This window comes from Mycteria americana, chromosome 16, assembly GCF_035582795.1.
Source record: "Mycteria americana isolate JAX WOST 10 ecotype Jacksonville Zoo and Gardens chromosome 16, USCA_MyAme_1.0, whole genome shotgun sequence".
Taxonomy (NCBI): domain Eukaryota; kingdom Metazoa; phylum Chordata; class Aves; order Ciconiiformes; family Ciconiidae; genus Mycteria; species Mycteria americana.
The window spans coordinates 4,052,811-4,077,770 of record NC_134380.1 but is presented as its reverse complement, the minus strand read 5'-3'; the positions used below and the strand labels follow the sequence as shown (position 1 = coordinate 4,077,770).

The window sequence follows — 24,960 nt, the reverse complement described above, 5'->3', positions numbered from 1 at the left end:
ATTCCAGCAGGTCTGGGTGATATACATGGAAAGGCCCAATTAATGAAAACCACCGTAAGAATAATACTCTCATTGTCAAAGAAAGAATTTTCATATTCTTCAGTGCAGAAAAAGAAAAGGAATCATATTTTCTGCTCTTAAACATACTCCATTGTCACCACTTCAGAAAAAAAGCCTTCACACAACTACTGCTCTAGTTTTCTACCCTCCATACCAAACGAAAATTATTGAAATAGTATAAATAACTTTTAAAAACCTCTAATGACAATTTCCTGAAGTCATAAATATATATATATTTTTTTTAAGCATCAATACTGGATAGCCTTAATTTAGAGTTACAATTTCCACAGGCTGGAGAAAAACGTTAAAGACATAGTTTGTTTATGGTGTGCAGTATACGGGAACTGAGTATAAAGTTTTAATGACCAGAACAGTTAGATTAGTTCATAAAAATATTTCTCGGGACACTTTTTTCTCTTGCATCAAAAATAAACCGATTTTAGACAACCGACAATTGTAGGTAATCACCTCGGGAATACAATCTCATTTTCCCCTCTGTCCACACCAAAGATGGACCAGAGCCTCCTCAGATCTACTTAGTCTATTTAGTGGAGCAAATTCCTATTAACAGGGTTAAGCAAACAAATTTGATCTATTCGTCTATCCTTCAAGACATGCCAGTATCCAGTTCATTTCTCTTTAGTAACTGTTATATGAACTAATGCTTATATTAAAGCTAAACTCTACAGGCACTGCTTGCTAGGACATGCCTGTGCAACACACACTGATCTGTCTCAAACATGCTGAGTAAGGGAGACAGAAGGAGAGCTGATGCAAATTAACTAAGGAGAAACAAAGATTACTCAAGTTCTACACAATGAAGATTTTAATCAAGTTTATGTCCAAAATAAAAGCATTTATCAAAGAAGAATCTGCTAAGCTATATGCAACAACTGGAACACAAAACAACAAAAGGGAGATTGGTAATACCTGGACTTCAGTAGAAGACACAGAATGCAACCATTAACATGTTGCACACAAGAAGGACGGAATTTAAATGGAGTGACTTTTCTATCACACCAAACAGAGAGGTAATATTTCAACATTATGTAGTTATGTTTAATAACAGTTTAGCAAAGCTTCGCATATGCTTATTATCTTTTCACACCTGCAAAATTACATACAAGACACTACTTACCTATTTTTTTGCAGTCTAGACTAAAACACTGTCTAATTTAATTAGAGAAAAGGTAATAAAATCCCTCAGGAATAAAGGCTCAGACTACAGAGCAACGTTGTTGACCACTTCCTTAAAACAGTAGATGAGGAATGCAAAGCCACTCTGGAGGCACATTTGCATCTTCTCACTCCTAAATGAAGTCCTTGTCCATTGCATCACACTACTTCAATTAACCAAGACCTGATCTAAAGCTCCTGAGAGTAAGTCTTTTATAGGCAGATAGAACTTCAGGCTGTCTGTGTTCCAGGCTGACCAGAAGCTGTAAAGCTGCTGTGAGAGTAGATACAAACCCTGCTAATACTGTTATAAGGCAGGAAATATTAGCTAGGGTTCAGCACTGCTCTAATCACAGCTATAGAGTTTTCAGCTGAAGCAAGCTTCTGTCTGCTAACACAACACCACCCCCCCACCCCCCAAATAGGCTCTTAATACAGCACATATTTTTTCACTGTGTAACAAATATGCTGAATAGTTCATGAACACATTTAGACTTCAGGTCACTTCTTAATGAGTTTACTAAAGACTTGTAACTCCACTAGAACAGCAAAACATCTAATAAACTGTTCCTTTGCATGGTTTCCAGTTAAAAAAAACACAAACAACAACAAAAGTACCAGGTGCAATTATATGAAAATCCATACAAGTTTTAGAGCTTCTGAATTCCAGTTAGTACTACATAATAAAAGACTATTTTAAGAACAAGACACAGGTATAGGAAATATGCATTATCTCAATTTTGCAAGCTCTAGCTATACAAACAAGGCTACCTTGTTCATTAGATAGAATAAATCCATGTCTAAGTGCAACGTAATTACCAGACTGCATAATAACAATTTTGACTCCCACCAGAAAGTACACAGAGGAAGGACAGCATGTAGTCTGAAAGGCAATCTGTTATTTTCAGGACTACCTCTAACATTAGACTAATAAGAAGATACAGCAAACAAAAGGCTTTAAGATCTTTCAGAGGTGACCAAACTCCATTGGTATGTGGAATGTAAAAACACTACACAGTGAGGACTGACAATATTCCCAAATTGCTACTGTTGACTGCCGATGTACAAGGTGGCCTCCCTCTTTATTTTTCTTCCCATTTCTATTTTTTACCCCATGCTTCTTTTCATCATGAAGCAGACTGGCCTGGCACAAGACAGATAGAATGATCTTCTGCCTTTATTTCAGACTTGTGATAATAAGCAGGAACAAAAAAACCCACATTAATGTGATATATTATGGCACAGCTGCTCAGTAAAAGGCTACACTGAAAAGTTTCTGTTGTACAAGCCAGTGTTCTAGTGAGTGATGCTGCACTGGAATTCTGTCACAAGAGTTTCTACATGTGCAGTTGCACACCTGACATGAGATGGAAACAGTTCTCTGGATGTTTTTTCCACTACTTGAGTACACAATGTCTTAATTACTCAACAAAACAAATCACTTAGAACATGCTATTTACATGCGGTGCTCTTTTTGTATACAAAACAACCCGTGCACATCCTTACCTGAAGAGCTGCTCTGATCTGCAAGACAGTATATGGAAAATGGTCCAGAGCACCTGGAATTACCTCCCTCCCTCCAAGGATAAGAGCTAGATCTAAAATATGGAACTCACTGACAGATGATATGTCTATTAATCTTTTTGCACTCAGAACAAAACAGAGCTCAATATTTGTTAAGCCATTCTCACAATAATGCTTTCATGGATTATATTAAAACCCGTTTCTTGCCAATATAAAAATAGTTTAAACATTGTCGTTCTTTAGGTAATTTAAAAAAGAATCAGGTCTCATTATCATGACAGCCATATAAATACTAAGAATGCTGATCTTAAAAGCTCTGTTCCACATTAATATCTACTTCATGTACAACTAAAACTATTCCTTTTAATTATACCTGTAAGAGAGGATATACTCATTTTATTGTATACTCTTTCTGTTGCTACTAAGAAAATCTTTACTTGCAATTTCAGATATTGATTTAAATTAATAAAGTGGAAGCTAAAAGGACTGACATAATCAAGAATCAACGGAATCTGACCATTTTAGTCACAAAAAAGAGAAAGTGAAATGGTTCAAACTAGTGCTCAATAAACAATAGGTAAGAAAAATGAGGGAGGGGGGAAAAACCAGTCTTTCTGAGATGTATAGCAATGTGTAACAGGTCTAGGCAAGTAGAATTGCACAGGCTACAGTAACAATACAAAAAAACTTACCCTATTAGACTATAAGTTTCAAAATCGAGAAACGTATGTGTCCAGATCAAAAGAAAAGAAAAAAAAAGACTTCATTTCTAAGTTTGGTTTGTGAGCTTCAGTGGGGGTGGGTGAGGGACATACATCACTTTGGCCTAGAGTTGTGCCTTAAAGAAAGGATCAAGCTCAGCTATATCATTCATTTGTTCATTTCTCCAATTCATTTGCTGATTGTGCAATATTTGTTTACAACTTTCCCAGAGGCAGATGAACAGGTCTGTGAACTAGTAGTGCCATGCATTGTTCAAGTTCACTCAATCCAATCAACTATCTTAGAGACACACTAACCATCAAAGATATGCAGAATTTAGTCAGTTGGTTAACACATTCAGATAATGCAATACGTTAAAAAGGCCTTAGGCACTGCAGCTCTTGATCTAAATCCAAGCTACAGAATATGCCAAAAATTTGCTTTAGAGATGCAAAACAGTGAGAATTTCTCATTGAAGAAATGCAAATGGTTATACTCAGTGTTCTCTCACATGTCTAGGTATCCTACATGTTTGAGAAACAGGCTAGAAATTTTACAACAAAAAGAAAGGTGTTCATTCTGACACGGGTACAGATCCTCCTCTTATTCAGCCAGTGAAAGCAAAAGGAAATAACATTCTTTATTTCCTTTGCCCACATTTTAATTCCAGCTGTTGGGAAGACATAGGAGACAGTGAGGAAGACCTTAGCTATTTTCTAAGCAATTCTGCAGAAAGAAAGAGATATAAAAATTGGAAGCCACATGCTGTTCACATGCACAGTCATATTGTAGGGGCTCACATATACTCAAATTAGACAATGGTGAGAAGAAGAATAAAGTAACACCATGCCCGGCAGACAAAATGGTGTCCAAAACCATTCAGTATGGCTCTAAGACAAATGAGAAGGTCAGCAGGTTTTAAGTGTAAACAGTAAAACACGCTGTTTTCTGTCATCTTAGCACCCTTCTTTTCTCCTTCCAATATCTGGAATCCTTAGGAAAAAGAAACACTGGAAGAGTACTCTAAGTGCTGCACCATTCTTGAAAGCCTCCACAATGGCACAGTGGCTTGGCAAAGTATGGCCAGGTACCTATGCATCTCAGGAATGCAGCACTTTCCACAGAAGCTCTCCAACACTACTCAAGCTCTCCCAGACTATACTCAAACCACATCCAGTGATTTCATCTTGGCATGCCCATAGCAAGTCCTGATGCAAGTACCCTGCAACAAGACAACCTGGGAGCAGATACTGCTACCAATCTCATCTGTCCTTGAAACAAAAAGCTTTGGGACTTCTTAAAGGGTACTACTCTGCACAATTAAAATAACAGAATAAATCTGGGACATAGGTGTAAAAGATTGCAGTGTGTGCGTATGTGTGTTGTTTGGGAAATAATGTTGAAACTGCACATTTCCTGGGCTATTCCAAACTCAGAAGCCTTGTTCAATAGAACAAGAGTATGTACACAAAGTTGGATCTCCTCCAGAAGAACACAAGCATAACTAAAATAAGATATGAAGGCCTGATTTTTTGAAAATTAAGGGAAATGTGATCTTGAATCTTCCCACTCATTAGCTGCCAATAAAGCATACATGATTTGTGGTTGGTAAATAAGCAACACCTGGCTTACTCTGGAGAAACAGGATAGATGCTGCTTCTAGGGATAAACAAAAACTAAAGCGAGAATTTTTAGTAAGTCATTCATTCTTTAGTAACAAAGTCATTCCTTACCTGATTAGAGCATAAGCAATTTGAAGGCACGCTTGTATGCGGTGTAACAGAAGTGCACATGTGCACTGGACAATCAGTGCCAAAAGGTTGGTAGCTATTATATTATCAATAGACAGTACAATGTCCCTAAGCATTCAAACTGCTAAAAGCAGGTATTCATACTGAGCTAGCAGAGCTTAAGAATTTGTAGTATAAATACGCAAAGTCTTGAAAACTCACGTCTTCTACGAGTGTCCTATTGATAGAATCCCTGTCAACAGGACTTGGATATAATGTAAAATATTCACCAGAGGACAAGATGACAGCAGTTCTAGAGAGCTGCATTTAATAAAATCATAATGTATTAGTAATTTGTCTTTTGAGATCCAAAATCGTCCACTCTAAATGTTACTGATGACAGAACAGTTCCATCCTACAAGATTTTTTTTAAAAAGTCTTCAAGATAAGAATAGCTTAAGAGAGTAGAGATTAACTTGCTCTTGCTCTTTTAAAACATGATTAAGTAGTCTATGATACAGGAAATAAAGCCAAGGGCTGCTGCAGTGTTACCCCAGTCATATTCCAGTACCTGAACCTGGGGGCAAGCCTCTTGCTTTTTCAGAAATAGAGTACACCAGTTTCTCTGAAGAATAACTGGTTGGAGAGTCATTCCAAAGGCATCTGATATCTTTCATTCCACTGTTTAGCAACCAGGCTTCAAGTCAGGGTAAGGCAATCTGCATTTAAGAATAACATGAAAGAGGAAGAACCTCAGGGATTAGTTAGGATCTGGGAGAAGATTTCTCTTGGTGGAGAAAGTTGGAGACTTTTCTTACCTGTAAATCTATAGTAGTAATGACAGTAGACTGAAGCCTCCAATACTAGAGCCCACTGGGAATTCTGGCTCTCAGTAACAACCAGCAAAGCTAAGATTAGGAACAAAATTTCTGAAAGCACACTGAGAGTACATAAAGTACACTGAGACTACATAAAGTCAAAAATCCAGGTCAGAAGAAGTTGCAAAACAGTGGAAAGTCCAAGTCTGCAAATTACAATTCAGGAACAAACCAAAAAAGATCACTGCTTCACAGGCATTTCTCAAGCTTCTGCTTTTTTTTTTTTCCCCCCTCCACCTACTCTGGCTTATCATACTTACTGAAGCTAGGGTCAAAACTTCAAATACAGAACAGAACTTTATTCAAACATTCCCAACCATCTTCCAAGGCCAGAAAATTGAATGGCATGATTATTCTGAGGACAGTAGTGAGATCATTCTTTTAAGAACAGCAGTCCACCCTGACATTGGTCAGTAGATTTGTGGCCAGAAGGTCAACTTTTCTTTTCTCAAAGTAACTCAAGTTGTGTCAGAACTATTGGGAAGCTCTGGACCAAACTGCTCTATTTGCTCATCAGGAACAGATGTTCCCTTTCTCCTTTCAGGCCTTTGAATTAGAGTTCTATAAAATACAATATTAACCCAGAAGGTATACTTCACATAGGCATTACAAACATTTTCTATACCTGTAAAATGGAAAAACATGTTCCATTCAATTCAAACACATATTCATTTTTGCCTTCATAGGGTTCAAGAACAAGGAAGGAAAATCCTTACACCTAAAAGGCAACAACACAAGGCAAGAAATAATAGAAAATAAAACCCAGAAGTTTAAAGAAAAGAGATAAAAAAAAGAAAACCAAGGTAATTGCCTAAAAAGCTGCAAGGAAAGCCTCCAATTCAATAGAAAGTTGAGAGGAAGTGATGGCATGAGACAGGCTCTATGCAGATGTACTAAGTCTATGCCATATGTGGAGCACACACACATCTACCATTTTTCTTGAGGTTTAAAATCTCAGGCCTTTCTCTCCATTCATTTCTGAGAATTTTTACACTTTCCTAAATTGAAGATTTTAGGTACTAATATGTCTGATAACTGAAAGGTGGAAACCATTATTTCCCATGCAACATCAGACTGACTTTGGCTAGTTTTATTGAGTAAAGCACAAAGCTCAAGTTAAGCTTTGCAAATAGGCCAGTAGTACCACACTAAAACAGGACCACAAGTTTAGATTAGTTTGGAGCACGGGAAAACAAGTTTGTGTTGCTTGGAATATATCATGAAGACATACCCTTCAGTCTACTCAGGCACTCATTATTACTTATTTGATTGCCATTTAATAGTTCATACTGAATGTTGTTAGGCACTAAAGTATAACAGAATAGAAACAAAACAGTTGAAGTGTTTTCTAAATAGACCAAAAGCTGTTTAGTTGAAATTAGTCTAATTTTAAAGAAGTCTTAATATACAGATATAGAAGTCATATAAGCAAGAAATATGATAGCTCTTAACACTAGTTTCCATAAAACAAGCTTACTAGATCAACTTGCCTCTCTGTTTTTTTGGCATTTTACTACAGAATTACATTAACTAATTCATATCAGAACAAAAACAACTTTTGATGTATCATTTTATTATGTTCATAATATGAACCAGGTTAACTGCTACTCAGATACTACTAAAACTATTATTATTTGATAAATTACATTGTAAGGATTATCAGATTTCATAAAGAGAACTAATACAGGTGGTGTATTAGTTCTGCTGTACTAATACAGCAGGTACACTTCCCACCACTAAGCAGCCAGCTGTTTGGCAAGACATTCCTCAGCTGAAACAACTGCAATAATCTCTACTTTGAAGCAAGCGTGTTTCAGAGGAAAAGTTCAAAAGGTGTTTAATTCCCAGAGAGTGAAAATCCTAAAAATGTCTATTTTGTTCTGAGACCTGCAGGGAATACCTTCTTGACAGATCAAGTCAATTGACCTTTCCTTTCCAGAAACCTCTTGCACACTGAAATAAATGTCACAAGAGATGTGAAAACAATAAGCCTATTTTTGCTGAACATTGCTGATAGGAATACAAACTCAGTTTTCAAATTTATAAAGAAGTATCTATGTCAATAACTTTGTCAAACAGAGTAATTGCCATAAATTATTTATATTTATTATCTTCAGGTGAGTAGAACATATACACAAACTCTCTCTAAAGGATACCGGCCCTAATCACAGAAATTTATTTAAAATCAAAATCATATAGGTCATAAAACAACTATCTCACAGAATGTTTTTGAGAGTTTATTTCTCAAGAATAAAGAATGGCATTCTAATAATGTTTTATTTTGCAGGCAGATATAGGGAGAAATATCAATTTAACTGTAGGTCAGTTTATTAATGAAAATAACCCATACATTCCTTACAGTTTACACTTTCTTTAATATCAAAAACAGATAAACCATAGCTGTAGCCAATCCTTTGCAGCTTTTCACATTACTTAGTAAGGCTACATAAAAAAGGCATTCTCCTTTAGATTGCATACATCAGTGAAACCTGTATACTTATTTGAAAAAGAGTATCACTGTCACAATGAGATTTGGTTTACTGAACAGAGAAAATCAACGGAAGAAAAGTACTTCCATCAAAGCTACTATTCAGTGCAAGGATTAAAAATAAAGGAAAAGAATACACTGGTTATTGCTTTGCCTCCACCAGCCCTACTGTGAAATTTTCATATCCTTTTAAAGATGTATCCGGCACTGTGTAAAAGAAAAACACACAAATACACACAAGAAAAAAGTACTCACACTGTTTGGGCGTTGAATGGCAGCTTCGTGCTGCAGTCTAACCCGCTGTGGCATCATCACATCATCCTGGAATAAATAGCACACTGTTACTGAACATAAAAAGGGTCACAGTACAGTACTCAGACACACATTAGTATATGCTGTTAAATTAACATCATTTTACTGGCTTGCAGTCAGAAATACAAATGGAACAAATATTAAGAGACTTTATACTTTTAGTGCATTAAACTCAATCCTATTCAAATTGGAAGTGATAGAAACTACTATGTGACAACCATGTTGTGATCTCAGCTTATATGCTTTGGGCACCCACACATTTTACACTTCTTACATTACTTCATTACACAAAGGAATTCACCACCTCATTAACAACAAACTCTAACAGCAGTATTGGTAGTATGTGTGGACAAGGAATTAGCCTTGATTAAAAGCATGAGATTTGAGACATTCTAGCAATACAAGGAAATGTTCTTTGTAGTCTGGCTATACCTTGTTTCATTGATAAGGAAAAGCCTTCAGTCTCTAGATCTGCCAATGTGTCATATTTCATGAGCACAAAAACTAGTATTTGTGAAATGATAAAATTCTAAGTAAAAAAAAAAAAAAACCCACACTCATAAAATGCATCAGCATTGACACCAGCTTCAAAACACACTACCTAGATTTACATTTTATGTAAATACTTCTTTCACCTGTAGCATAAAGGTCTATTTTGTTTACATACAAAAAGACAGGTTGCCTTGTAAAGAGTTAGTAATCTTGCTATCCTTCCTTGAACAGATAGGAGATATTCCTTTCAAAATTATATACTTCCAAAATTATATTATTTCCTGTTCAAAATTATAGCCTTTCTAGACTATGGTTTTACAGTCTATTAAAATGCCCAACAGTAGCACAAATTTTCTTCCCTAAATTTAGTTTCCTGAGGTTTCTACTTATATTCTTTCCCATTTTGGTGCCACATTTCTTCCCTTTTAAAGGGTCAGCTCAGTCTTTCTTATATGTTGGTTAAAGCTAACACAACCTATTTCTCCTCAGAGTATTTCCAAATGTCCCTATCTTATCAGGCAAACATACATAATTCAAAGGAGCCCTGAATTCCTGTTCTATATCCATTCTTTTAACAGTTCCTCACATTAAAATCATTCTAAGGAGATTCTTATTAAAGCCAAAAACCCAAATATTGAATTTCCAACAACTTTCACTTTAAAACTTTCAGTCAAATCAATGGCAACAAAAATACATTAGTGCTTAAATATCTAGAGCTTAGAGGGTTGAATGACCTTGATATAAAGGTGACAGTATAGTTTTATTAAAAACAACACAAGGATAAAAAAAGTTTTAGAAGTAGATCCAACTATTTAATACAATTCAAGGTTAAACATAAAACAAAGGAATAATAAAACGGACCCTTATCACATGCAAGTATGTAAGAGAGAGAAGGAATACACTGTCAAAAGCATTTTTCTGTATTTTGTATTAAGGATATATTTAGTAATAAGCATAAGAGGTATTACTGATTTTTCAAAGCCAATAGAGTGAAAACCACCCCCTTCTGATTCCTCAACCTCTATACATCAGTTACTTCAAAACTACTATGATACTGTTTACCATCAAATCCACTTTATCAATAAGGCATCAGAATTCAGGTACTGTATCAAGCAAATGTTCCAGAAAAAACTTTTACCCTATTTCCCATAAGAATAACCATAATCATATTTCTTTACACCGAATACAGAGCTGATTTTTTAAAATTAAGACCTGGTTTTCATATAAACAACAGGAGATATATCTTAACTGAGCTTTGTTTACTCCTTTAAGAATTACTTCAGTTTCTTAGATGTCTTGTTAAATCCCTAAAAAATGAGAATGCAAAAGAATTCTATCAAAAAGCAAGAAATTTCAATGCTTAGAACAATGTTACTATTATCTCTTACAACATACAACACACACTCTTGTGGTAAAAGATTCCACTGTTTATGATCCTGCACAACAGAGATAAATTTAACTGAACTCATACATTCACAAAGATGAAAAAGAATCTACTTGATTTTAAAAGGTTAAGTCAGCGTAGAAAGTATTCAAACCAAATTCAAATATCCTATTCACCAAACAGGTCAATGTTACGTTTTTATAAGCAGACAACTTGACAGGAAAGGTCTAGTTCCCCTAACACAACACTGTATCATTTTGATGCTATTGGCAAAACTAACAAGTCTACAGATTTGGGTCTTAGGCTATCTTCAAGATCATCAGTATTCTGTAAAATTCAGCTAAAGAGGGGGCACTATAACTACAAAAACTGCAAAATGCCTTTTTTTTTTTTTTAATACATTTTTGTTCTCTACTGCTGGAAAACTATGAACTCTTATCCTGAATGACCTTTAGAAAAGTTTTTTAGAAAGAATTTTGTCTTTTTTGTTTGTTTAGGTTTTTTTAAATTAACAGTTTGACACATACGATGCACTGCTGTATAGTTCTGTGATACTTGCCAAGTCCATGGAAGGAGAAAGAAAGAAAGAAAAAGAAAAAAATAACATAGCCATTTAAGACATAATCCCAAATAAAACAATAAAGCAATTAGGCGATGAGGAAGAACAGCACAAAATACAAATCACTTCCCAGACAAAACTGAGTCACATCAGTCATTTAGCTTTTTAGACTCAGGCTGGGCAACTGCAAAATCCAACTTCAACACTGTACAGATTCTTTACTATTGATGACTGGGCAGGTAGCCACAAAGTGGAAAACAGAATATATTTATACAGAAATGATTTTAAGTAATGTGGTTGTATTCTAGACTGGTGTTTAAAAACCAAATTAACTTCCAATGAGTAAAACCAAAAAGATTGTACCACAAAATAAGAGCACTTGAAAAATTTTTCAACTTCATAGGCTATTGATACGAGTGAGATGCCCAAACATGCCTTGTACTGACAAGAGTTTACGAAGTTTAAGCAACTATAGTATTAGACAACTAAGATGTTAAAATATTTTATCCAGCTGTACATTATGTAATCACAAATTTTCTATCAAAACTGTTGTATTTATGATACTGAATTCAGCAACTGTGTTGCCAGACTTTGGTTTCTACAGTCAATACTTTGGTAACCTTTTTTTGGTTTAAAACTGAGAACAAAACCTCAGGGATTAGACAAACACTTTCCAAATTATTTTTCACTCATGTCATGTCAGACAAAAAAAACCAAACCATATCTGAATGTAGCTGTTATATCAAAAAGGGAAGCATATTTAGTTTGTTTCTGTCTCCTAGGTGGGAGTAGGGAAGATTACAAGGCTTGCAGTGAATTACACTGAATATATAATTTTAAAAAATGGAAGTTTAAACAGAAGTTTCCACTGAAATTCAATTTTCCCTCTTAACATGGAAGTCTCTAATGGTAGTCTCCTAGGAGATATAAGGCAGACAGGATGAAGAGAGATTTTCCCCACTGAAAGAACTGACAAAAGAACAGATTTAAAATAAATGCTAGATAAATGCATGCCTTCACTAAGCATATACTTACAACAGGATAGCTAAATAAAAAAGAACCTGTAAGTAAATCTATTTTCATGTGACCCCACTCACCAAACTTTGTAGAAAAATTAAGAAAAATTTCAGGTAATAGCTGGGTTTACTGTCATCTAAATATGTACATACATACTATGCAAACAAGGCCAAACAAACAGGTAAACAGCAAGAAATAAAGCAACATAAACAGAAACCTACTTTAGGCACTCAAAATAACCCAGAATTTATAGGAAATTTGTTGATTACAAACATGCTTCCTGTTCTTCAGCATCCATTCTGAGTAGGTGAACAATTTGCTGAAAGATGGGAGAATGAAAAGGACTTTATTTCACATGAAAAGCCAGCAGGGATTTCTAAACAAGCCCAGATGTGTTTCTGCTGGTGGGGTGTCATGATCTCCATCACCTTTCAGTCCGACAGGCATTCTGCCTGCTTGTGTTCCTATCAAATATATCCCTTCTGCAGAAAGCTGGCTTGCTCCTGTCAAGTTCCACACCACTTGCAGATGCTGCCAAGGCAGAAAAGCTAGTTATACAACTATCAGCTGGGTTGTTTTCCTTCCAATCAGAGGCACCATTCTTTATAAAAACACACACAATTTATACTGAGCTAGTTGTTTTGTTTTACTTTACTCATATGTTTAGTTGAAGAAAAGGAAAACTAAATCAATAGACTGAGCTTAAGAATATTACTCAAAGCTGTTGTTGTTTCAGTATGCGTTTCTTAAATCAATTTGGGTAAATTCAAATGACAAGCATTCACTGGCCTCTTTAACTAGGCCGTCTGGATCACACTGAACTCCACAGTGATAATTTGATGATTTTTCCCTTAAAAGTGGGGGTTTGCACTTCAGAAAGTAAAACAAAACATACAATCTCATGTACAATACACATCTGCTTTTTAAAACCAAGGACAAGTTCACATAAAACAACACACTAATTATAGCTCAGTACTGAAGTGCTTTCTTAAGCTTACATTACAGTCTCAGCATCACATGCTTTTGTAAATTCCTTCGTATTTGGCTGCCCCAAAAACAAAAAAAAAAGAAAGAAAAGAAAAGAGAGAGACCTGACACACTCCATCCTCACAATAATAGCACCTTCTTTCCATTGCAGCTATTACACATAAAATACAACCTGTAGCAACACCAGCAGGAGTGTCTGACTCACTGAGAAACAGTATGGCATCTCCAAAGTCTTTCAATCCATCAAATGGTCATTAATTTATCCTGCACCTGCTCAGACTACAGTGAAAATCTTTCTTTGCTATTGTTCAGTTCAACTCCTTGAACCAGGGAAGTAAAAGGCCTGGGACCTTCAAAAATTGGCCTGTCAACAGCACTACCAAAGCAAATACACTGATCCTAGGCAATTGTCCAGAAGGCAGGTTTTAAAGAAGCCCCACACTACCAGACACATTAGAACCATGCACTCTAATGGCCACACACAAGTCACCTGAGCAGAACACACCCTAATGATCTGTCAGTACTTGCAAGATCATAGGAAAAAAATACTACTTTTCTGTTTCTACTTCTGAATTAAATGGAGAAAGAAGGGGACAACAAAGAAAACACTTCAAAGTTTAAGAAGCTGACTTTACTGAGCACCTTTCTTTTCCTGAGCATGGCAACAAAAAGGTCTACACGGGAGGATACACTTGGTGTTCTTATGCACCTGAATGACTAGCACCTTCCATCAATATAAAATTAATTACAATCTTTTTATGGAATCTTTTAATTCAGCATCACTATTAATTGATCAGGAAATTTTTGCTGTCGAGGCAGCTCCCACCTTGGTGCATTTGTTCAGCAAATGCAGACACGTGCCTTTCCATATCTAGTTTTTCTGTAGTCACTGGAGATCACCTTGGATCTTTCTCACAGTTAGATCACTGAAAAAAGTACAGGAGTTTTTGCAGGCAAGGGAAGCAAGTAACTCACATGGTGTTCAACAGCAAAGTCAGTAAACTCAGACAAGAGTAAAATCCCCACTGTAACAAATAAACAGATGAATGTATATGTAGGGAGAGGTTATGGCAACCAAATTCTGAAGGTTTGCTTCTACGTTTATGAAACAGAAAATTAACATTTCACATTCCAGATAGAGGCATTTAATCTTTTTTAATACATGCACTGCTTTACAGAACAATAAAAGGAATGATGCCTTCAAGCACTTGTAGTTTGATTTTTTGGTGCTCATCAGTGATTCAGAAACGTGCGCAACTCTTCTGCACAGAAGAGGCTTCTGGCAATGGAGTTCATCACTACATCCCCTTACCTGCTATTTGAGTAACAGCTTATTTCAGTTTTTAAATCAGAGGATCAAATTTGCAAGGAATAGTACGTTAAAACAACAACAAAACTCACATACATGAAGTCTGATCACTGCTTCATTTCCTAAGCTGTACAGATGTTAATTTGACAGAAAGGAAGAATATTTCAAAAGTTTATTAGTGCCTGTAGAATAATATATAATGGCAACTAACAAGAAATCCATCTTTCCAAAACCAGCAAGTTACAGAGACTGTAAAAACAAGCAGCTATGTTTATAACTGAAAGCTAGCTTGAAGGCTGGAGTCCCTGAAACATCTACCAAGTCTGGCTAGCTAAGGTCCAACCACCTTCTTCCAAGACCTTTATGAATACCCCCCCAGTGAAGTGTTTTTGAACTTGAAACTCAAGAAAAGCGTGCAATTTCACAGCAATTAAGAATTAACATTCCCAACTTAAATCATACAAGCAAATCTCACAAACGGAAAGGCACAGGTCAGCAGCTGCCAATTCAAACATGGGAATGCCAATTCCGGTGGTCCACCCTCATTTTTGGTGAATAAAACTGAACTGTTTCCCTATGTCATTTTCAACTATTAGCAAGCAGTGACGCTGTGGCAACATGGTTTAGAGTCACATCTTTGAACTGGCTAAGAATCTCAGAGATAGTGATACCTCGCCAACAGAGCCTTTCAAAAGACTAAAACAAGTGTGTCAAGGACTCAAGTGAATATGACTGGAAATACTGCAGGTCAGAGAAGGACACATTTTTATATTTCTTCTTTAACAGTCAGGAACCATCCAACAACACATCGATTAAACCTGAAATAATGGGAAACTACACAGGTTATTAGGATGAAATGAAAGCATGTTCCTTTTTAAAGAAACACAGTTTTATACAAGTATAGGCATGTTTAAGTGAATGTCAACGAAAATACTAGTTCAAAGCAGAAAAAGGAATTTTTAGTGTAAGAGTCCTGCTGTGCTGCAACTGGGTAAATGACTATAACAAAGATGGTAACCACCCCAGAGAACTGCCAAACTAAGGTTACAATAAAATGCAACTGGCAGATAAAGTCATAACTGCAGACAATTTGAAGAAGAGTAAAGGTAACAGTGAAATGTATTTGCATAATTTGTTAATTCTATTGCCATTATGACCAAGATTTTCTGAGACTATAAGTGTTAAATATGAACAATTTCTTAAGTATCTTCAATTTTTCTGCTTGTTTTCCTGGTGGGAAAAATGCCTCAGTAGCTTAGAGGTGAAATCTGTAACAACAGCCATAGCAAAAAAACTCCATAATAGCTATTAGTCAAACAGCTGCCACTTCATACTAGAATAGGCTGATCAAATTCTGACAGTTCTGAGCTCTGTAACCTTTTTTTTCCACATTTCTTCCCAATTTGTTGTCCTCACAAATCTCTGTTGAGAGACATAACACAAGCAGCTTGACTCCAGCTGGAATGGCAAGCAAAACAGTCTCTCTGGAGCCAGTACTTCCAAAGATGCTCCCAAATATGCTCATTGAGCATAGTATACTACTTTGAGTGAAATGAATGTACAAGGAGCCACAATGTATTTGTCCACCTATATGAAATGTATACAAACTACTGACCCAGCCCCATTTCTCTGCACATCCACCTATAGCAAACCTGAAATTACAGCTGCAGTTCTGAAGGTCAATTCCCTAGCATTACTGCAGCACATTCCAAAAGGCTGATATCAACATTCCTTCCTAGAGAGCTCGATACTGGATTGGTGACTGAAATGAAGACAGTAGGTGGCGTGTAGAAGCGGAGTTGTTAAACAGCTGGCAACATCTGTGTTTCAGCTATTATCACACAACATTTACTAACTGCGGCCAAAATATTGAGCAATTTTTAGAATTGTAGCAGTTTCCACATTCATTTTATTTCCTCCGATCTGTTTTCAGCAAAAAATGGTAGGCACAAGGAGAGACAGTAGAACATATATTTAAGTAACACCAATCATTTAGCGTTCCTTTTGTATCAAGATTAGGTTTCTGAGAGTTCAGAATGCCTTCTATTTTGAAGCATCTAGCTCCATAGCAGGAACAGAAATGCGTAGAACAGAAAACCTCGGTTGCTTCTTTCAAGCTTATTCGTGCTGTAAGTCATAAAATTCTCAATCAAATCACTTCATGTAGGTCTTAATTATATTAAATATAAACTTATGCTAATGATAATCTTGCAGAAATCCAAAATCATCACTTGTTATGTTCCTTAATAGTTGCAATTTATTCCCCTGATGTTTTCTTATCCTTCACAGCTAGAGAGCAAATAGAAACAACATAGCAGCATGAAGATGCATACTGTATAAACACCATAAGGTAAGTAACAAATTAAGAATTTTGAAGAGATCACTATAAAAATATTAATTTCATTTAAAGAACATCATTTTCTAGTTTACTGCTAGTGACTTACAAACAATTAGATCTGTCTGGATTGAAAAGAAAGAATAATCCAAAATTTACCTCAGTAAATTATTCTATACAGATTTGAGACAGAAGATATGAAGCTCCACGGGACAAGAGAATAGTAAGTTAATCTCTCATTCATGCATACTTGGACTCAGCTACTTCAGTCAACGTAAGTACCAATGTAACTCATCCTAGGTACTCCCTAGAATGCCCCATACAATGTGGTATGTGTCCAAGCCTGGAATACCTGAACTTTGCAAATCATAAGTAAGATCTAATTTTTTTAAATTTTAGATAAGTAAACAGCCTCTCTCACTCACAACGTAGGAGAGTTAAATCCATGGAATCATTCATACTAGCACTTGGGTTTGTGTCTACCTGAAGTAAAGCAAAAAGAACTGGAACCCAAGTTCATTCATCTCAACAAAACTGGCATCACTCCAATTACTTCATGGCTTAATTTATGATGTCCATACACTCTTTTAAAAGCTGGGGAGTCAGGTGATCAAAAACAGAGCAGCAGATTTTGTGCTCATACTTCCTCAAAATAATCTGTTTATGAAACAGACACTGACACTCAGTGCTGGATATGAAATACTTATTTTTTGATGCATAGGAAACTGACCTTTCTGAGCACCATTAATTTGTATATGTGATTGTGAGTTCTGTGTATTCAACAGATGTTCAAATTTTTGTTTCTGAAATACTCGTATATACCCATATGTATCAGATATTGCATTTCAAAGCTTCACCCTCCATAAACTTACATACAAAGATTTACATGAAATACACTCTGTAAAATAAACAAACAAAAAACCCCAAACCCAACAAACTGTTAAAGGGAAACTAGGATAAATTCAAATAAACTCATTTAAAAAGGTGCACTGTGTTGTTAAATACAGTAATAACTTAATAAAAGCAAGAATAAAGGCCAGGAAAGCCACCTGCAAAACTTAATTTCTTAAATGGTAAGACAAATTGCTGCTGCATTGCCTTGGGTCAGAAGAAATATACCAGCACTTAACCATGCCTTGCAACAGTACACTGATTAATTCACAAAATTTTAACACACAAACAAAAAAAACCCTTCTATCTAGTCGATACAACAAATGGAGTTTGCAAACTGAAAGATTACCCAAATTAAAACCTGTGTGGTTATAAGGCTGTAGAGTTTACATCCCTGCTCTCATGATACTTTCTAATAAGCACAGACAATCATAACATTAAGTTGAATCCTGCCTGAAAACCTACACTTTCAGCAGGCAGTTCCTCCTAGTACTACACTAAATCCTAGTTCAGTTCCAATTCAGAGGAAAGAATCAATCTTCAGGTGAAATTACATGAAATCAGTGAGCCTTAAAGGTCTTGCTCTTCTTGCCTGATCCTAGCCACATGGCACCATTCCTCAGATCAGCTATGCATATTTGTGAAACCCTTCACTGCATATTAAGCTGCATAAAGTCCGATAGTTATCTGTGGGTTAGTGAGCTGAATGGGTTCACAGAAGGTAACCAACAAAGGACAGAAAAAAAATTCAAGATGGTAGGTGAGACCTCTCCTATTTTGCATCAAAAAGCCAGCAGATCAGCTCTTAGATTCTCATCAATATAATTTTCTGAAGAATGTGGGAAAGAAAAATCCTGAAAACACCTAAATGCCAACCTGACCCAACCAGGCTCACAACAGCTTGTGAAATCTGACAGGAACAAAGAATGGTGTAATGCTGCAGGCTTTCTACAGGTTGGAAGACAACTTTACAGCTATAAATAGTAACCAGCACGTTTAACACCCAAACACCTTTAAACAGCTTGTCTTTAAGGCAAAGCAACAACTGCATTAAAACCAAAAGACTTTTCTTGACAAAACGCCTTAACTTACTGAATCCAGAAAGCAGAGATAGGTTCCTGAGCTCTGAATTACTGCTTGATTTTTAGCAAATCCAACTGTTGAGAAAACAAAGATAAAGTTATGTGGTAGTTTTACCTTTCCATTTTTTTAAGTCTTACTACAGTCAGGAACAGATGAAAGGAAATATGAAAATCAGTATCAGGTAAAGTACGCAATTTTTCTGTATTTAAAACCAGGTAATTTGTAAATATTTAAATAGCATGCCTATTTCAGTCTTCATCTCCAAGTGGTTATCAGTTGTACATGTTGAAATTCTACCACCAAGTAGAATTAGGGCTACTTTTGCTAGCCCTTCACAAAGACATAATATGTAATACGTATCCTGAAGAGCCCAGCTACCTAGGTCTCACATCCAGTACCTCAGATCATAGAATCACAGAACGGTTTGTGTTGGAAGGGACCTTTAAAGGTCATCTAGTCAAACCCCCCTGCAATGAGCAGATGCTGAAAACCCTTGGCTGTATATACATATTCATCTCTTAAGTCACAACAAATAGTAAGAAATCATAAAAAGGCAAAGAAAGAACAAGAGATTGCTAGGCAACTTGTTCTTCCCATCAGGGGGCCAGGTCCTCAGAAGGACTCAAAAAAAAGTTCTGTTCCATTATGCTTGTTAAATATAAAGTATGCAAATACAAAAACTTCATGCATCATTTATGTAATGGCACATGTAATGCAGAGGGGAGCCAAAGCAGAAGATTATATGCATAAGGAGCACAAACCTGTCTTATTTATATCATAACATGTTATACCATCTATGGAAGTCCACACTGAAATATAAATTCAGTCAAATGACAACGTTGGGTCTTTTAATTTATGACCCCCTCACACTTGCTGAATCTTTTACTAAGCCATTTCAGGAAGTTAAACGAGAAGAAAACTTTTTTGTCAGCTTAATTTCTGAAGCAGATGACAGCACTGGAGGGTCAAACAAATGGCAGAGCCAGAAAAAAAGGGGGGGAGCAGGAATACACAGCCAAGGGTAAGGATGGGACTGCAGCAACCAGCTATAAGATGAACTCTGCTTACCACTGAAATACATCTGCAAGGTAGGAGTGTTTACCTGGGATAATTTTTGTATGTAGACAAGGTCTACCTAAGAACATTCTGGTCTTTGAATTCTTCTCCTGGGAAGCATTATAAAAAAAGACCATACTATATCCAGTGTTATTCTGAGAAACGCTATGTGAATTCCACTTGGTCATATATGTAACATTTAAGCTTCTTTAAAGTATTTATGGAACTATGTCAGGGAATCCAAAAGATTGCCCCGACATGCAAACCAAATGATGTGATGATATGCAAACCTGTGGGGTTTTTATTCTTTAATGGGAAAACTGGAAACGTAAAGCCAGAAAACCTCACCATGAAGTGGAGTAGGATAATTTTAAATAATATTATCCCTACCTAGAGTTCCTGATTTTGCATTTGAAAAAAGCAGACTTCTGTAATTCTCTACTCTTTTTATGTGATACAGGTTTAAGTTTGCTCAGGATACAAATTTAACTGGGCTCAAAGGTTCACTTAGTTTTAAGGCATATGCTCCTTGGCTATTTTGCTGAATTGTCCAAGTACAGAAAAAGACTTATGACTGCATTTCTTACTGCCTCAAAGGAACATTATGTCAACTACCAACAGAACACTACTAATAAAGGCTCTTCCTTATAATTGTTTTATTCTTTTCTGATGTATTTTGAGTATTTTAATCCTCACCTTAACTTCTCTTCATCATGGATTTCTTGGACTTATTATCTTGCAGTATATTTACATATTACTTTTTATAGACATATGAATATCTAATCTCACATATAGTGTTACTCTCATTCTCCTTCCTATTGGCAGTAAAAAAGCAACTGGCAAAGTCAGTAGCTACCACAACAGCAGAGCTGAATCCTGGCATGAGCAGTTTTAGTGGGAAACAACTGATGCAAGTTAGCAGGTCTGGACACGCCAAACAAGCAAAACCCTAATACTGTGGAGGTCCCTACTAAAGCAAGAGGTAAAAGAACAGGATAGAACTAAATTTGCCCAACATCAATCAAATCAATACTCTCATACAGCTGTAAAGCAGCCTGTACTTACATTTCTAATGCTGTCGTTAGTATACCACAATATTTCAACAATCTTCAGTAAAAAATAATGAAGTACTAGGAATCAATAATGTAGAAAAAAGTGAAGGAGGTTCAAAGGCAACTACAAGATGACAATTATATTACTCTATGAACTTTCTGAAGTATTTCAGATCTCATTTTCCAATAAAATACTTCAGAAATATTTAATATTTGTTATGAGAAAAAATTGGAAAATATTTCTTTCTAAGATTAAGGCAGAAACCATTCTGAAGCTTTTCATATACCAGCTATTTTTTTAGAGGGGAGAGAAGAAAATACACGTATTTTAAAAATTATTAATAAGAGAGATACAACTCCCCATAGAAGAAAGTAGATATTAAAAATTGTTTCGCCACAATGAATCCTATGTTTGGCATGAGTAAAAAATTTTCTTTAATATTACTCTACTGAACAAAATCAGATGTTTGTGCCAGGTCTCTGAGTTTTGTAAGGCCTGCTTACTTGGTGAAAGAGCCTGTTACCATGGTTACAGCCGTAAAAACTTAAGCCTCAGTGAGATATTAACATTCCTCACTCTTGGAAAGAAAAAGGTTTCCTTTTTTTAGGCAAGTGACCCTTTCTTTTTTCCTAGGTTCCCCCCCCCCCCTTTCTTTTACATGTTAGAAAAGAATCAGAAATAAATCCTAATCTTGTGTAAATAGTTGAAGATGTGAAGCCTGACTAGTACATTGTTTCTGTACTAAAGCATCTTCTTTTAAAGGAAAGACTCCTTACAGTTGTAACTAGTCCTTAACATAATAAAAGTAAATCACTGAAAGCAAACAAATACTACGGATTTCAAGTAACCTGCTCCTAAAATGTAACCATGAAGAAAAGATGTCCTCATTTTAATAGTGACCTGAGAGTGACTTCCACATGAATAAGCTTGGTTTTGTTTTTTTTAAAGAGCTATGCATTTCATACTATTATTTAAAACAATGCTCACAGCTGCATCTCCCACCCCCAATTTATTAAAGATTTGTTCAGGTTTCAGCTATCCCAACACTGACAAATGCATGTTAAAAAAAAAAAATAATAATCTGACATATCTCTAATGGCACAATATACTCCTTGTAGTGCACAACTTAGTTTTAGTTTCAGTTTCCTAAAGTGCAAAGGTGAACAGACTTCAGAATTCTAACATAAATTATTGTCAAAACATTGTACCTGTGTGTTCTTGCAAACTAAAAACTAGTCTACACACAATTAATACAATAGCCTATTAGGAACAAGACCTTATACACAGAAAATGTTTTATTAAAATGGAAAATATATAACAAGATGGTATTAATAAAACGTTACTAACCAACTTTCCTAAGTACCATAATTAACAGCTTCTTAGCTTCTGAAACTTACTTAGCTTCTAGATCATCAACTACTAAAAGAAGTAAGATTTGAAAGGAGACTGATCACTCAATAGTTGAGGGGGGAAGAAAAGAAGATAGATAAATTTCCACGAATACAAGCAATTCTTGACATTGCTCAACTCCAGTTTTATCAGTTGCCCAAAAGAGAAAAATTCCCTCTACAAACCTTGTCTGTCTTTTGTCATCATCAGCTCAATAATGCTAATATTACAAGCTGCACTGTCAAAACAACAACAGTTCATGCTAGAGACATTAAAATACTAAAAATATTTATAGTAACAGTTATGGTGTGTTACTTCAGTATTGCTAGGTCTGACAACTGTTTAAAAAACAGCTTTAAGAAGTCTATAGTCAAAAGAAATGACAGTAAATAAAGCCAGGGGCTTATACCAATTTGCAGATGAATTCTGCGCACAAACTCCTATTTATTTGCATGTTTCAACAAGGTCATGAAAATTAAGCCTTCTGAAACAGAACTGGACTTTTTCATAGTAAGACCATTTTGAGGAGACCGTAATAAGCCTACCTTTCTTTCCAGTTACAGACAGGACATTTTGTTAAAAAACAGAAACTGACAAGATTGTGTGTTACAGTGTTTCCAAAGTGTATCTGTTAAGTGAGATCACTTGAAAGACACAAATTTGGGATCAGTTTTATATCAGTTCCTACCTGCCTACTCATTGTCACAAAATCCAGAATGATATAGTTAGTTATACAGCTCCCATACAAAATGGGAGCACACTGTTCTGCTTGCTTTGTCCTGTTGTTGTTCTTCAGAACACAGACGTGATCTTCCAACTTCAATGCCATTCAACACCAGCTTCTTCAAAGACCAATATACTTCTATTTCTATTTTACATTTCAGCAATATACTTTTATTTCTATTTTACATTGTCTGCTAAAAAAACCTCTAAACATAAAACAACCAAAACAAGCAAAAGAAAAACTGATAGATTTGTTTGTTATCTCCTCCAGTGGGTAAATGCAATTCATATTAGCATGTAAATCAACAGGGAATCACACCAAACACCTATCTGGTAGCTCACTAAACACAATGTTTTAGCCCCTTGTGTAAATACTTAGGAGTTTAGTGAGAGTTTTTAGCTCACATCAAAACTCTTCTGAAACCTGTGTTTTGATCTGATCATCAAAGGGATATAAAAAAAATGTATTTTGTTCTATTTCAGGGTCTATTCTACAATACTGAAAGATATGCACTTACTTTTTAAATCATTATGTAAGAAATTTTGGATTTCTTTTTTCTTAAAACCCATCTCCTGAAGATAAATCAGCTATCAGAAAGCCACAGTAAAATTGTAATCATTAACAACATTGTGTATATTACAATTAAACAAAATTCTTTTGCGGAGTAGAGCACAAGTGTTAAGCCAAGTTCTTCTTTCCTGGACATATAAACAAATTCTATCGAGCCAAACCAGGGCCAAATTCTAAATTGGAATGCGTTTTTGAACACAGAGCTCTGGAAAACAATGTGGGGGGTTTTTTTCCATTGCAATGCAAGTGGCTACAAAGACACTTTTCAAACTAAATACCAAAAGATGCCTGTGATAACAACCTAATGCTCAAAAAATCACTATTAAGCTACATACCGCCTCGAGGTTGAGATGAATCATTACTACCAATGATTACTGGAACACCAGCATCTTCCAACTTGATCTTCCATTTTTCAATTATTTCAGCTGAACCATCCTAGAAAAATGATGACATAGACGCAGCTACTTTAACTTGTACAGTGAACCAAATACAGTCCAAAACAAAAATGCCTATCAGAGACAGTATTTACTTGGACAGTATTTTAAACAAGGTCTCAAACATACCTTACTGGCATCATTAAAAACTGATAGCTCCATGGCTTCTTTAAAATCTTGTTCCCAAACTGACTTCAAGCATTCATCTAACCAGCATTCACTGTTGTGAACAGGCACAATGACAGACTACAAAAAAAGCAAACAAAAATCCAAATGTATGTCAGTAAGCACTATTTCTGTTTACTTACAGTATAAGAATATTCATTAAAAAGGGGAAATACCAGATCCTTCTGAAACTAACTTTCACAAAAAATGCACCTTAAAAATATAAAAGTAGGCCAAGTTCCTTTATTTTAATTATAAATATACAATTTGCTTTCTTCTCTATCAAACTTTTTTTTTCATTTTTTGAGTTCTAAAAGATGGATTTTGGTAGATCTCCAAGGAAACGAAAGAGATTACTGAATCAAAAATGCTAACAAAACATCTGTAACACCACACTAACCTGTTTCTAGTATTCCTGCATCTCTTACGACACTCTTTACTTCAGTCTTCCATTAATATATCTTACTCATCAATTTTTCTTTAAGCTTACTACCTAATTGGAGATGCTCATATATGCAGCTTGTACCCTTGGGCTCTAGCCAAGTTTTTAAAAAATATTCTATCTAAAACTGTTATTAAGCACATTAGAAGATGACATATGACATAGTTCCATAGTCTATCATTTCAATTGCAGGCTTTCCT

At 35.6% G+C, this 24,960-nt stretch overlaps 1 protein-coding gene across 9 annotated transcripts in view; it reads right to left on the bottom strand.

Annotated features, from left to right (window-relative positions):
• QTGAL (queuosine-tRNA galactosyltransferase) overlaps window positions 1-24,960 on the bottom strand; it is a 148,102-nt gene that overhangs the window by 118,781 nt on the left and 4,361 nt on the right. For 8 of the 9 annotated variants that reach the window (XR_012778088.1, XR_012778090.1, XM_075518534.1 and 5 more), the window contains exons 2-5: window positions 24,283-24,399; window positions 24,055-24,154; window positions 18,937-19,001; window positions 8,814-8,879 (exon numbers count right to left, since the gene is read on the bottom strand). Coding sequence is in view for 7 of the 9 variants with exons in the window: in XM_075518534.1 (XP_075374649.1) it covers window positions 8,814-8,879; window positions 18,937-19,001; window positions 24,055-24,154; window positions 24,283-24,399 (348 nt within the window). In the remaining 2 variants the exon portion in view is untranslated. Of the gene's footprint in view, window positions 1-8,813; window positions 8,880-18,936; window positions 19,002-24,054; window positions 24,155-24,282; window positions 24,400-24,718; window positions 24,805-24,960 lie in introns of those variants that run through there. The other variant, XM_075518538.1, reaches the window with a different exon arrangement.